Source organism: Sminthopsis crassicaudata, chromosome 1 (genome assembly GCF_048593235.1).
Source record: "Sminthopsis crassicaudata isolate SCR6 chromosome 1, ASM4859323v1, whole genome shotgun sequence".
In the NCBI taxonomy this organism is placed as follows: domain Eukaryota; kingdom Metazoa; phylum Chordata; class Mammalia; order Dasyuromorphia; family Dasyuridae; genus Sminthopsis; species Sminthopsis crassicaudata.
In genome coordinates this window covers 517,177,562-517,190,760 of record NC_133617.1, presented here as the reverse complement: position 1 = coordinate 517,190,760, position 13,199 = coordinate 517,177,562, and the positions used below count along the sequence as shown (strand labels likewise).

Sequence of the window (13,199 nt, the reverse complement as noted above, 5' to 3'; positions counted from 1 at the left end):
AAACTCAGGCAGATAGCACTGAGCTTTATTTTGGAAGAAAGTGAAGGATTCTATTGTTAAGAGAAGTGTGAATATATTCCACTGAGGACAGTTTATGCTAAGGTACTCATGAGGACAGGAAACAGTCTGGAGGCCAATTTCATTATAAGGAGGGAGTGCTTGAAGGAAAGTGATGAAATAGGACTGAAAGGTATGCTGAAATAAGATTGTGCCAGGCTGAGGATTTTGTATTTTAACTTAAAGGCAAATAAAAATCATTAGTTTTTGTTTTTTAGGCAGAAGAGGGACATAAGATTTAGGCTTTAGGAGTTCAGAATATTAGTTTGATAGCTGTATGAGGGATATTTTGGAGAGGGGAGAAATTTCAATTAGGAGATTATTGCAATATTTTAGGGGAAAGATTATGAAAAATCATGGATTCGGATAGTGGTTATGAAGAATGCGAGATTTGGAAAGTAAAAGCCCTAGAAATTATTATTTGGGTAATGCAGGCTAAATTCTATAGTTAGACAAAACCCAATTTGAAAACGAGGGATTTATGGTGGGTACTGAGACTGCGTTCTTTTAGGTTTTGTTAATGAAAGGAAAACTCGGGCAGATGCTAGCAAAGGAAAGAAACTTCGAGCGCGATCTCGAGGACAGAATCAGCCAAGTGATCTAGGGAGAAATTCCAAAGAAAACGGATGACGACTAAGCGATGAATTCTTAGATGACCCGCAGCCAGGAATTTTTTTTAGCTATTAAAATCTGCTCTACTCCGGAGATTAGGAGGTAGCGATTCTTCGGGTAGGTGGCGGAAGAAGGGGAGCGGGCGGGGGCGGGGCGGGGCCAAGGACAGAAAGCCCGATGAAAGGATTCCATCACCATTATTGCCTCTGTCCCTTTAAACAGAGCACGTGACGCAGACCGTTCGCGCGGGAACGGCTAGCACAACAGCAGCTAGCTGTAGACTGGGCGGGGTCCTCGGCGCGCGGTTTAGAGCCAACCCGGTACAACCGCCTCGCTCTTTCCACTCGGACTCCACCTTTCTCCAACAGAGTTAACCAATCACCATCTTGCTCCTGATCCAGCCCCTCTTCACTCGCGCGGCCCCAAACTAGACAAACAGAACCCGAGGAAAAAAGAAGGTGGGGCTTTCGTAGGGGCGGGTCATTGAGGGCCGCGCGCTCCCCCAAAGTTTCGAACCTTGTTGGCCCGAGGCAGAGGACAAAATTAAGAGCAATAGCCAATAGCAAATCACAACCAATCGCGCGCGCTCCCCCAGGCCCTCCTCTATCTTCGCCCCGCTCCACCGGGAAAGCTTCGGGGATTGTCTATTGGCTAGAAGGGGCTGTCACTCAGCCCAGAGCCGATTGGGTCCCGGAGCCTTAAGGTGATTGGTTCCGCCCAGGCGCGAAATGTAACGCGGGAAAAGCCGGAGCTGGGACATCGGTGGTAGCAGCAGGTTGTTATTTTCCGGGGCTTGGGAGTTTGGCTTTATTGTCGCTTCGTGGCAGCGTGAGAAGTCTGAGCTGACTGCGCTTCCCTTCCACCCCGCTATTGCGGGGGGATATCGGGGAGAAGGAGGTCAGTCTTGGCAAGGGTCCCATCTTTGCCGCGGCTTCTTCTAGGATCCCGAACCTCCAGATTAGGGAAATCTGCCCCCCCTCGACAACTACCGGAGGGATCTCAGGAATCGTCGCCACGGCCGCCGCCACCACTTTCTCCTCCCCTGTGATGAGTCTGCGACTATTCTAGTGTCAGATTCATCGGGGAAAGCGCTGCTGGGTCTGGAGCGGTGACCAGTTGCCGCAGACACCTCCGAGCCCTCCCTTGGCTCTACTTAGCGGGGAAGGAAAGACCGTGTGATTGTGGCCCCGCCGTCACCAGCAAGGGTGTGAAGCTCAGCGACCGAGAGGGACCGGGGCGGGCGTGTGTGCGCGTCGCGGGGACTTGGGGGGCTGGTTGGAGAGGAGGGGATGATTCGGGGGATCGAGGCAACTATGGCGGAGAACCAGTCCCCGCTGCTCCAGCAGCAGCCGCCGCCACCCCCAGTTATCTTTTGCCATGATTCCCCCAAACGGGTCCTGGTGTCGGTCATCAAGACGACCCCAATCAAGCCCAAGCGGAGCAGCGAGCAGGAGCCGCCGCCGCCGCTCATCCCAACCAGCCCGGGCTTCAGTGACTTCATGGTGTACCCTTGGCGCTGGGGCGAAAACGCGCACAACGTGACGCTAAGCCCCGGGGGACCCGGCGGAGGCGGCTGCTGCGGGGCTTCGGTTGTGGCCACCTCCCCCGCCTCTTCCTCCGTCAGCACCCAGCAGCCGCTCCGGGGCCGGGGAGTACCGGCCTCCACCGTGGTGGCCACGGCAATCTCTGGAGGAGAAGAGGAGGAGGAGGCGGGAAGCCCGGATAGCAGCCACCTGAGGGTGAGTCTCCCCGAGACCCAGGAGAAAGGAGGGGGTGTGTCGGGAGGAGGAACGAACGGGGGCAGCTTCGGACCCGTTAACGGGCAACCGATGCCTGCGTAAGTAAGGAGCGGACGGGGATACGGAAAAGTGGACTTAAGATCCCGACGGGGCTCGGGGTGAGACCCATCCGCACTCTTAATTTGCCCCGCCTGACACCTCCGGTGGGGAGACGAAAGGCCGGGTGGAGCGGCTGAGTCTCCTCCCAGTACCCCAGACCGCGGGAATGGAATAGGGCGGGGCGGGGAGGATTTTAAAATGCTGGGGTTGCTTCCTGGGCCGCCGGCAGCTGCGGAGGCGGCTGTCAGGGGCGCCGACGTCACAGCCGCGCGCCAAAAAACGGGTCTGGCTGTCACGCGCCCCCAACCTCTGGGGAGCGGGCGGCTTTGGGGGAGAGCGGGGCAGGGGGAGGGCAGGTCTGGGGGCGGGCGCGTCGCGAGAGCGTGGGGGCGGGGCGAGAAACGGGCACCTGGGTGGAGGCCGCAGCGGCGGAGGCTGGCTGCGGGCTGTAGGGGGACAGGCGGGGCGGAACGGGACGGGACGGCCCCTCTGGGGCTTGTCCTCGGTGCTTTTTTTTCCTGACCGCTAAGGCCGGAAGAGAATAGGTAAGAAAGCAGCCCTCCCTATGGGTACTAGAGGTGGGTGGAACGCTGGTTCAGTCCGAGCTGATCCTGCGGGAAGATCTAGGACCTTGAGGCAGAAAACGAGCCTTGGGAGGAAAGCGCAGGGATCCAATCCCTGCGCACCTTCCGGGGCCCCCCAGCCTGTGCTGGAGCTCGGAGCGGGCGGGCTGGCTTCATTCATTCATTGCCTTGGTCTCCCCAGCTCTTAGCACGCAGAAGGCGCTTGTGAATAGAACTACTTTCACCGTGGGTTGTCTTAAGCTTTACTCTCGCGGCTTTTATCCTGGAAAGCAAAGGTCTTCCGAGTTCTCAACGCAAGACACAGTATTTTTAGGATTTCGAGTTCTCCATTATAGTTAAGAAGTGAAATGTATAAATCTGGAAATTAAATTCCGGCTGCTGTGTTGCCACAAAGTGGCAACAGTTGCCGAATTGAATGTGATATTCAAAAGTAGCACTTTATAAAACGCAACATGTATTTTTCAGTGTAACAGTTACTTTAGATTTATTAGTTTTTTTATTCAATAAATACTTGTTAAGAGTCTTGTCTACGTGTTAAGCCCTTTGTTAAGCGCTAGATGCTATAGGAACAAAAAAGATCACACTGCCTATAATGAAGAAATGCAATAAACGACATCAAGTTCTGGATGATGGTGGAAGGAAAGGATATCGAGGAATGCTTCAGAATGAGATAAGCTGTTTTTTTTTCCCCCCTTAAATGGGTAGGATATTATTTTTAAATGGGACTCTAAGCAAGGGGTTAACATGTGAAAAACCATGGGGAATGGGAATGATTATGCTGCTAGGTTGCCTAAAAAGATAGGGTTTATAAAGGGGAGTAATAGGAAGATAAGGATGGTAAATGCCAGGCTAAGCAATTAGGGCCATTGGAGGGATTCAATCAGGAAAATTACATGATCAGCACTGTTGAGAGATATTAATCTGGCAGCAACGTGAAGATTTGGAGGAAAAAGGTTTATTTCAGTAGTTGAGGTAAGAAGTGATGAGTATCTAAACTCAGCTTGCAATGGGAAGTGGAAAGGAGAGAGAAATTTGAGAAAATTTTCAGAAGTGTTAATAGCTCTTTTGCAAACTGGGTGTTTATAGGCAAGGGAAAAATTCAAAGGTTTCAAATCTGGGTGACTTCATGAGTTGTGTATGGTGACCAAAGATTTTTAGGGAGGTGTTGCATTAGGATAAGGACACATTACATTTGTGATGTTAGTTGGGCATGTGGGTGGGAATGCATGGAAGAAAGAAATTAGAGAAATTAGGAAAGGGCAGTACTATGAAAGAGGCGATTTTAAAAGGTGTGGATTAGTGGTATCACGGGTAGATAGATAAAGGTAGAGAACTCTGAAAGTTATTGGATATAATGTCTGAAAAACAGTTCATGTACTTTAAAAACAACTGATAGTTTTTGTCAGCAGACAACTGTCAACAAATACACAAAAGTATACATCCTGTAGAATAATAAATTTCAGCTTTAGAAGGGTACTTAGGAGGTTTTCTAGTCTGACTATGTGGAAAAGAAATGAAAATCATCTAGTCCATATTTGGAGCTCTCTGCTAATAAAACTACTACCTCAAGTCACACAAGACTGAAGTCTTCATAAAGGCTGCTGTAAAAGCAATTTTCTTGGTAAATGGTCACAGCAACCCAAGTCAAGCACTTTAAACACTTTTAGATGACTGCTTAAAACATTGTTTCTTTAAAGGTTTATTTGATTACTGATAAAAGGAAAGTGATTAGTTTTTCAAAAAATAATTATATTTTAATTTCTATAAAACCCCTCTTCTTTAAAAGTGCTTTTTTTCCCCCTTTGCTATTACTTTCTAGTGATCCAATCTACCATTGTAACTAATTGAAGTTAAATAAAACACCAGCCCTACAGGTTATGCTTAAAATACCCACTCTTAATTTTGTTCTGATAGTTCACCGTCCTCACCTGTTGCCTATTATTTCACTGAGACAAGAAAAGCAAACTCCACCTTCATCAGTTCTCTAAAGTCACTATTGATTACTGCATCAATAAAGAGATCTGATGTCTTACAGTATTTTTCTTTGATTATGGTGGTTATTGTGGTGTTTTTCTCCTTATTTTGCTCATTTCATACTGTGTTTCTATTTCTCTGAATTCTTGAGAAACAATATAGAATAATTCATTCTCAGTTGATATATACTCATTTTGTTTCTAGTTCTTTGATGCAAAAACTGCTTCTATCCATATATATATATATGTGTGTGTGTGTGTGTGTGTGTGTGTGTGTATGTATATATATAGATATATATAAAACAATGCTAATTATGTAGGAACTTAACAATTATCTCTGACCTCCTTGGAGGGATGAAGATGATGTCATGGTGATGTGGAAGCTTCCAGCTAAACTGACATCTCTTTAAATCACCTCAAGTACAATAGAAAACAAAACCAAAAAAAAAAAAAAAAAAATTAACAAAATCAGCCAACTGGGCTTTAAGTTACTGCTCTGTAGTAGGCACTGTTCAAGGTTCTGGGGATAGATAACAAAAAGGACAGCTCCTGTCTTTAAGGCACTTATATTCTACAGATACACAATATTTTCATTGATAAGTAAACAGGAGATACACAAAATATAGTGATTGGAGAGGGGGAAATGCTACTAACAAGGATGGGGAGGATCAAAGACAGGACTCTTGAAGAAGATGGGTGTTCTAAAAATCTAAACACCATATTCCCTATCCCTCCTTCAAGTATGAAACAGATTTGCTTCTTTTTCTTAACTGTCTCCTTGAGGAGATGTCTCTTTTTTTGGTTTTCCTGTTACTTAATCAACATTTATTCACCTATCCCGGAATGCAGAAGAGGTCATGACTATAGCATTAACCTATGCATTACTATAAACATATTTGTGGCAGAAAAATCAGTTCCCAAGTTTAAACTCTTGTCATTGCAACCCAGTCTGCTTTGGTATCCAGATAGTTGGAACAAGTGACTGAACTTGCACTGCTAATAGCCATTATTTGTCCTTTCCAACCCTCTTCCAATCCTTGTTATGTTATATCACCTTATTGTAAATGTAATAAAGGAGCTTTTGACTGTCTACTCCAAACCATATTTTTTAAAAGTTACTGTTTAATTGGCTAACAAAGATAATTTGAGATTTAGGATAAGCATAGTAGGAGAGGGTTTTTTTGGAGGGGTGGGGGAAGGAAGCATTGATTATAGTTCCAGAATAGGTAAAAATAAAACAAAAGGTATGGTGAATGAATCTCCATGAAGGTAACAGGTGAAAGTCCATTTGGACTTTTTCCATTGGTGAATTCCATCTTTTTTAAAAGCTAGTTTAATATTAGTCTACTTTAATATTGTTAATTGAAATTCCTATGTATTGTGCTTTGCCTTTTAAGGATATGTGTTTTGCCATGTATTTTCATATGTATTTAAGCAATATAATCTTTTATGAACACTGTTAGGTTATAACATTTCATAGGAGAATATTTTCTTAATAGATAAACACATGAAGAGCAGCTGTGTAATTAAAAGCAGCATATAACAAAAAATTGAGTGGTAGAGGTAGCAAACAATTTTAAGTTAAGGAAAGCTATTTATAGAGTTGGAAAATCTTTGTGGAGGGAATTACATTATATTCTTGCATTCTTGATAGAATAAGCAAACTAATTATATTCTTTTGAGTTAAATGCTTTTCTTTAGGTAAACAAACATTCTGATTGGGCAAAACCTATTTATCACCTTAATTGAGTTGCTTTAATCAGATTGACATCTAGTTGAAATTACCTTCAGCATATTAGTAAGTTTGATTGCATAGGTCTGACAGCCAGCCATTCTATTTTGTTGGTCCAAAATGAACCATCACTTCTTGATTGTCTAGCCCCTTCTCTCCAACAAAAGCAAAATAAATATGAGAATTCAGGCTTGTCAAAGGTAGAGGCCGGGAGAAGTTTGTTGTCTGATGTGGATGGTAGTGATTCTTGATGCTGTAGAAAATAAAATAAAATAAAAACAAAACAAAACCCTAACAAAACTCAGGATCTGGTTGTCTATAGTTAACCTATGAACATTTCCCTTTCTGTAGGCAAAACAAGTTTGGTTTTTCCCCCTTTTATAATGTCTGCCTTTCTGTCTTTCTTGACTCAGCTTTCTCCTTCCCTGGACCCTTTATTTAAAGAGGCTAGTACTATAAAATCATGGTTTCTTATTCATATTTCAGTGTTTTAAGAGTCTGTGATTTGATTAGGATGGGCCTTCAGCAATATAAATGACAGACCCACTGGAGGGAAAATTCCTCAAATTTAAACCAACTTAGTGAAATTAAATACTTTGAATCTTGTTAGGGAAAAATTTTAATGAGAGCTCTGTGTTCCATCACGGAATCCTTACTTGAAACCTTCACATCGTGTTAGGAACTATCAGAACTTGTACTTGGCTGACATTGCTTTGGAGAGCTCAGGTTTGCCACTGCTAAAATAAATTTGGTTGTAGGATTTGATACTGTGTAATTGTTAACATTTTTATTCTAGCCAAAAAGAAAAAGTCCATATTAAAGTGAAACTGTGCTTATTTTTTGATACAATGAATTGAAAATGTTTCATATTTATTTTTCCTTATTTACTTTAATGGAAAAGCATGGCTTGATTTTTGGCTCACTTTTCCTGCTATAAGAATATGCCTTTTCCCCTTTTGGCAGGAAATTCAAAGTGTTACTGTAAAATTCCTCTGGACTTTATATCTACTACTGATGAGAATATTTACTGACATACAGATGTATACCTGCAGTTGGACAAGATGAGACTTTTTAGGTTTCCAAGTGACTTCAAAATTTGATTTTTAAGATTGCTCATACTGATGAGTATTAGATTGTTTTATAATTTATTGTTGAAAAATTTTAAATGATAGGATATTATAAAATAAAATATAATTCAAAACTTAAAAATATAATTAGTATTATGGAATCTGACTTATTACTCTAAAGCTTAAAGTCTTAATTTCAAAAAAGGAAGGTTGTTTTTTTTTTTTAATAAGGACATAGGTACATAGATTTATTCAATCCTTTTTTAAAATATATTTTGAAATGATCCTATCTTGATTTCAGATCCATTTTGTTATTTCTCTCCACAAAGAATTCTGTAAAAGAGATTTTTAAAACAGAATTAACATAAATATCTTGTCAGAATTTATTATTTGCTATTGCCTTAATGTTTGTATTCTTTGCTGAGAACCAGTCTTAACAATTTTTCAGCCTGCAAATATGTAAAATCCAGTCAATGAATACCACTGGTTGTCATGAGGAAGGGAGAGAAAAAGTGGAAAAAAGCTAATAGGGCATGCGAGGTGGGCAATAATAATCAGATAATTCAATTGTCACATTTTTGTCAATTTTTGTGTAATACTGAGATGGGCAATAATAATCAGATAATTCAATTGTCACATTTTTGCCAATTTTTGTGTAATACTGACTTAATTGAAGAGCCACTTAAGAACTTCACTCTTCCCCTCCTTAGCAAAATGAGAAATTATTTGCATTTTTAAAATGAATTTATTCAATTTAGTATAATAGAAGTAGTAACCTCCTTGAACTCTATTAACAATTCTCCTTCAAACAACTTTAAAATAATGTGTTAAATTGAATTGTGGAGTACTGTAGTCAACAGAAAGTCAAGGTGAGACATTTTTCCAGCTCAAGATAATTTAGAAGTCTGGCAGGAAAGCTTTGTGATAATGGTTGGCTGCATTGATGGCAACACTAGTAATGAACTTTGGTGGCCTTTGTGAGACTGGAGGTCTCTCAGTCCAGCAGTAGGAAGAGAATTAGACAACTGGTTAAAAAGAGATTATACACATAAGGACAGATATTTTTAAAATTATTGGACTATCTGAAGGCTATAATTTTTAAAAAAGAGCCTACATGTCACAAGTCAGGAAATTATAAAAGAGAACTGCCTCATTAACTTAGAATCAGAGAGTAACATAAATCGAAAGAACTCACCAATACCTAAAAGAGATCTCAAAATTAAAACTCTTAGCAATATTGTAGCCAAATTCCAGAGTTTTTAGGTCAAGGAGAAAATATTGCAAATGATCAAAAACATTCAAATATTGGAGATTCATAGTGAAGACATATAAGATTTAGTAGCTTCCATGTTGAAGAATCAGAGAGTTGGAATATGATATTCCAAGAGGCAAACGAGGTAGGATTGCAAGCAAGAATAAACTACCTAACAAAACTAAATATAAGGGTGAGGAGATGGGGATGGTGGGGGTGTGTGAAGGAGAGTAGGAGAAATGGATATGTAATGAAAAAGGTGACTTTAAAGCATTCCTGATGAAAAGACTAGAGTGAATAGAAAATGACATTAAAACACAAGGCTCAAGCATAAAAAAGTAAATGTGGCAAAGAAATAAGGGACTTAATAAGGCTAAGCTGTTAACATTCTTATGGGAAGATGATACATGTAACTCCTAAAAACTATCATTATTAAGGCAAGTAGAAGGAGTCTACACTTAAACAGAGGACACAGGGTAGATCAAGTTGATTACACTGGGATAATCTTAAAAAAAAAAATGAAGCACTGGAAGAAGGAAAAGGGGAGAGGACCAACAAGGTAAAATTATTATGCATAAAAAAGGAAGAACTTTCACAGTAGAAGAGAAAGTAGTGGTTAATATTTGAACCTCATATTAAAGTTGAACATATAACTTACACACACGTTCAGTTGTGGGAGGGAGAAGACAGATTAATAGAAGCAATGATGAGAAACAAAATAAAATTTTTTAGGAGGGACATGGTTTTAAAAAAAGGTTGGACAGGATAAAAAGAAAATAGGATAAATGGAAATACATACTCATAACTGAATGTGAATGAGATTGACTTACCTATAAAATGATAGAATGTAATAGAAATCAGAATTCAACAATATCTTACAAGAAACACTTGAAAGAGAAAGATATACACAGTTAAGGGAATAGAGAAGATTGTTATGTTTCAGCTGAGCTAAAAATATAGGGATAACAATCAGGATTTCAGACAAAGCAAAAATAAAAGCAGACCTAATAGAATCAAGGAAATTACATTTTGCTAAAAGCTACCATAGATGACAAATAATATAAACAGTAAACCCATATAAACCATATGGCAAGCATCCAAATTCTTACAGGAAAAGTTAAATAAGTTATAGGAGGCGTAAAAAATTAAACTATATTAGTGGAGACCTCAACTTTCCCCTTTCAGAATTAGATAAATCCAACCATAAAGTAAATGATGACAAAGTTAAATAGATGAATTAGAGTTTAGAAAAGAGAGGTAGATTTCTGAGGCAAATTGATTGGAAGTAGAAGTATGCCTTTTCTTCAGCTGTGTATGGTATCTTTCACAAAAGTATTAATGTATTAAAAACCTCAAAAAAAAGGGGGGGAAATATTAAATGCACTTCTTTGGGACTCTAATGGAATAAAAATTATATTCAATAAGGAGCCTTGGAATCAGATTTGAAAAAAATTAATTGGAAACTAAATTATCCTAAAGCATAAGCAACTTAAAAAACAAACCACAGAACAGTTTCATTAAAGATAATGACAACAATAACATAGCATACCAAATTTGTTGGATACAGCCAAAAAGTGCTTAAGGAAAATTTAAATCTCTGTGTTTATATCAATTAAAAAAAAAAAGATCAACAAATTGTTCATGCAATTAAAAAAAAAAAAAACCTAGAAAGAGAACAAATTAGAAATTCCCAATATAATACCAAAATGGAAATACTGAAAATCAAAGCAGAGATTAATAAAATTGAAAGTTAAAAAAAAATTGAACCAATAAATATAAATTTGATTTGAAAAAAGGGAAAAAACCAAGTTATCAATATCAAAATTGTAAAAAAGAATTCACTAATGAAGATAAAATTAAAGAGATTATTAGAAGCTATTTTGCCTAATAAAATTGAGAATCTAAATAAAATGAATATTTTAAAAATATTAATTATCCAGATTAACAGATAAGCTAGAATACTTAACTCTTAAGATAATGAACTTCCTAAGAAAAATCCTCAAGACCAAATGGATTTACAAATGAATTTTACCAAACATTTAAAGAATTCTAATTCTTTACTACATAAATTATTTGGAAAAAATAGGTAAAGGAGTCCTGCCAAACTCCTTCCATGACACAAATGTAGTTTTAGTATCTAAACCTGAGAGAACAGAAAAGAAATTATAGGCTAATTTTCCTAATGAATATTGATTTAAAAAATCAAAATAAAATGTTAGCAAGGAGATTACAGCAATATATTACAAAGATCATACACTATGACCAAGTGGGATTCATGCTAGGAATGCAGGATTGGCTCAATATTAGATAAAGTATAACCATAATTGACAATAACAATAACAAAAACAAGAAAACAATATGTAAAATATACATAAACATATTCGTACACACGAAATGGAACTTTTCTTAAAATAAGTACCTAAAACCAAGAGCAAGCATTATTTAGATGCCTTCCCAGTAAGATTAGGGATGAAGCACGGATGTCCATTATCACTTTTATTTTTCAGTATTGTACTAGAAATGCTATGTATAGAAATGAGACAAGAAAAAGAATTTAAAGAATTAGAATAGGCAATGAGAAAACAAAAAACAACTTTTCAGATTGATAAAATTGTATACTTAGAGAACCCTAAGGAATCAACTAAAAAAGTCAAAACAGTGAATCTTATCACAGTTACACGATATAAAATAAACCATTAACATTTTTATATATATTATCAATAAAACCCAACAGAAAGAAATAGAGAAATGGCATTTTAACTGCAGATAATATAAAATACTTGGGAGTCTGCCAAGATGAACCCAAGAACTTTATAAAAACAATTTAAAAATACTTTACACAAAAATAGATATCTAACAGTTGGAGAAATGTTAAAATAATAATTCTTATCAAAATTAATTTATTCAGTGCCATGGCAAATTATCAAAGAATTACTTTGTACATCTTGAAGAATAATTAATCTGGAATAACAAAAGATCAGAATATCAAGAGAATCAATGAAAAATCCAAAGGGAGGAAGGCTAGCAATAATTGATTTCAGTCTAGATTACAAAGTGGCAATCATCAAAATACTTTGGCACTAGCTAAGATATAAAAATAGTAGACCAATGGAATAGATTAGACACAGTGTGTAGTAGTTAATGATCATAGTAATCTAGTGCTTGATAAATTCAAAGACCCAAATATTTGGGGCAAGAATTTACTACTTGACAAAAATCGCTGGGAAAACTGAAAGTTTGGCTGAAAGTAGGCATATAGGCCAACATCTCACATAATATGCTAGGATAAGGTCACAGTGAATAAATAACTTAGACATACTAATTCTGCCTGTCTAATCTTTGGAAGGAAGAGTTTATGACCAAACAAAAAAAGGATCCCAGGAAGTGTAATGAATAACTTTGATTGCATAAAACGAAAACTTTTTGTACAAGTAAAACCAATGTAGCAAAATAAGAAGTAAAACATGAAACTGGAGTTAATTTTTACATTAAGTTTCTCTGATAAAGGCATTTCTCTAAGATGTGTAAGTTTATAAAATGTCCAAATTTATAAAAATAAGTCATTCCCCAATTGATAAGACCTATAAGTTTTCAGAAGAAATAAAATTTGTATACTCATATGAAAAAAAAATCTCTAAATCACTGTTGGTTAGATAAATGTAATTAAAGCAATCTCCCAGATTAAAGGAAATTAAAATTAAAAACTATCAGATTAGTCATTTTCCTATTCTGTCATATTAGCCAGTTTTGGAAGTGATGGAAAAAATAGGGACATTAATGCATTGTTGATATAATTGTGAACTAGTCTAACCATTCTGGAGAACAATTTGGAACTATGCCGAGGCACTATAAAATTGTGCCTGTCTTTTGACTCAGAAATATTGCTATTAAGCTTATATCCTAAAGAGATTAAGGAAAAAGGAAGACTTAAATTTACAAAAATATTTATAGCAGTTCTTTGTGGTAGCAAAGAATTGGAGAGAGTGACTGAACAAGTTGTGGTATGTGATTGTGATGGTATTGCTGCAGAAAAACTTGGGAAGATGTAAATTGATGTGGAATGAAGTGAGAAAAACCATTTGTA

General features: G+C 38.1%; 1 protein-coding gene across 1 annotated transcript in view; it reads left to right on the top strand.

Annotated features, from left to right (window-relative positions):
• The first annotated feature begins 1,399 nt into the window (after positions 1–1,399).
• The window catches only part of ZNF367 (zinc finger protein 367), a 31,498-nt gene continuing 19,698 nt past the window's right edge, over positions 1,400–13,199 (top strand). The window contains exon 1 of the mRNA XM_074281689.1: positions 1,400–2,408. Coding sequence (XP_074137790.1) covers positions 1,959–2,408 — 450 coding nt within the window. The 5' untranslated portion in view covers positions 1,400–1,958. The remainder of the gene's footprint in view (positions 2,409–13,199) is intronic.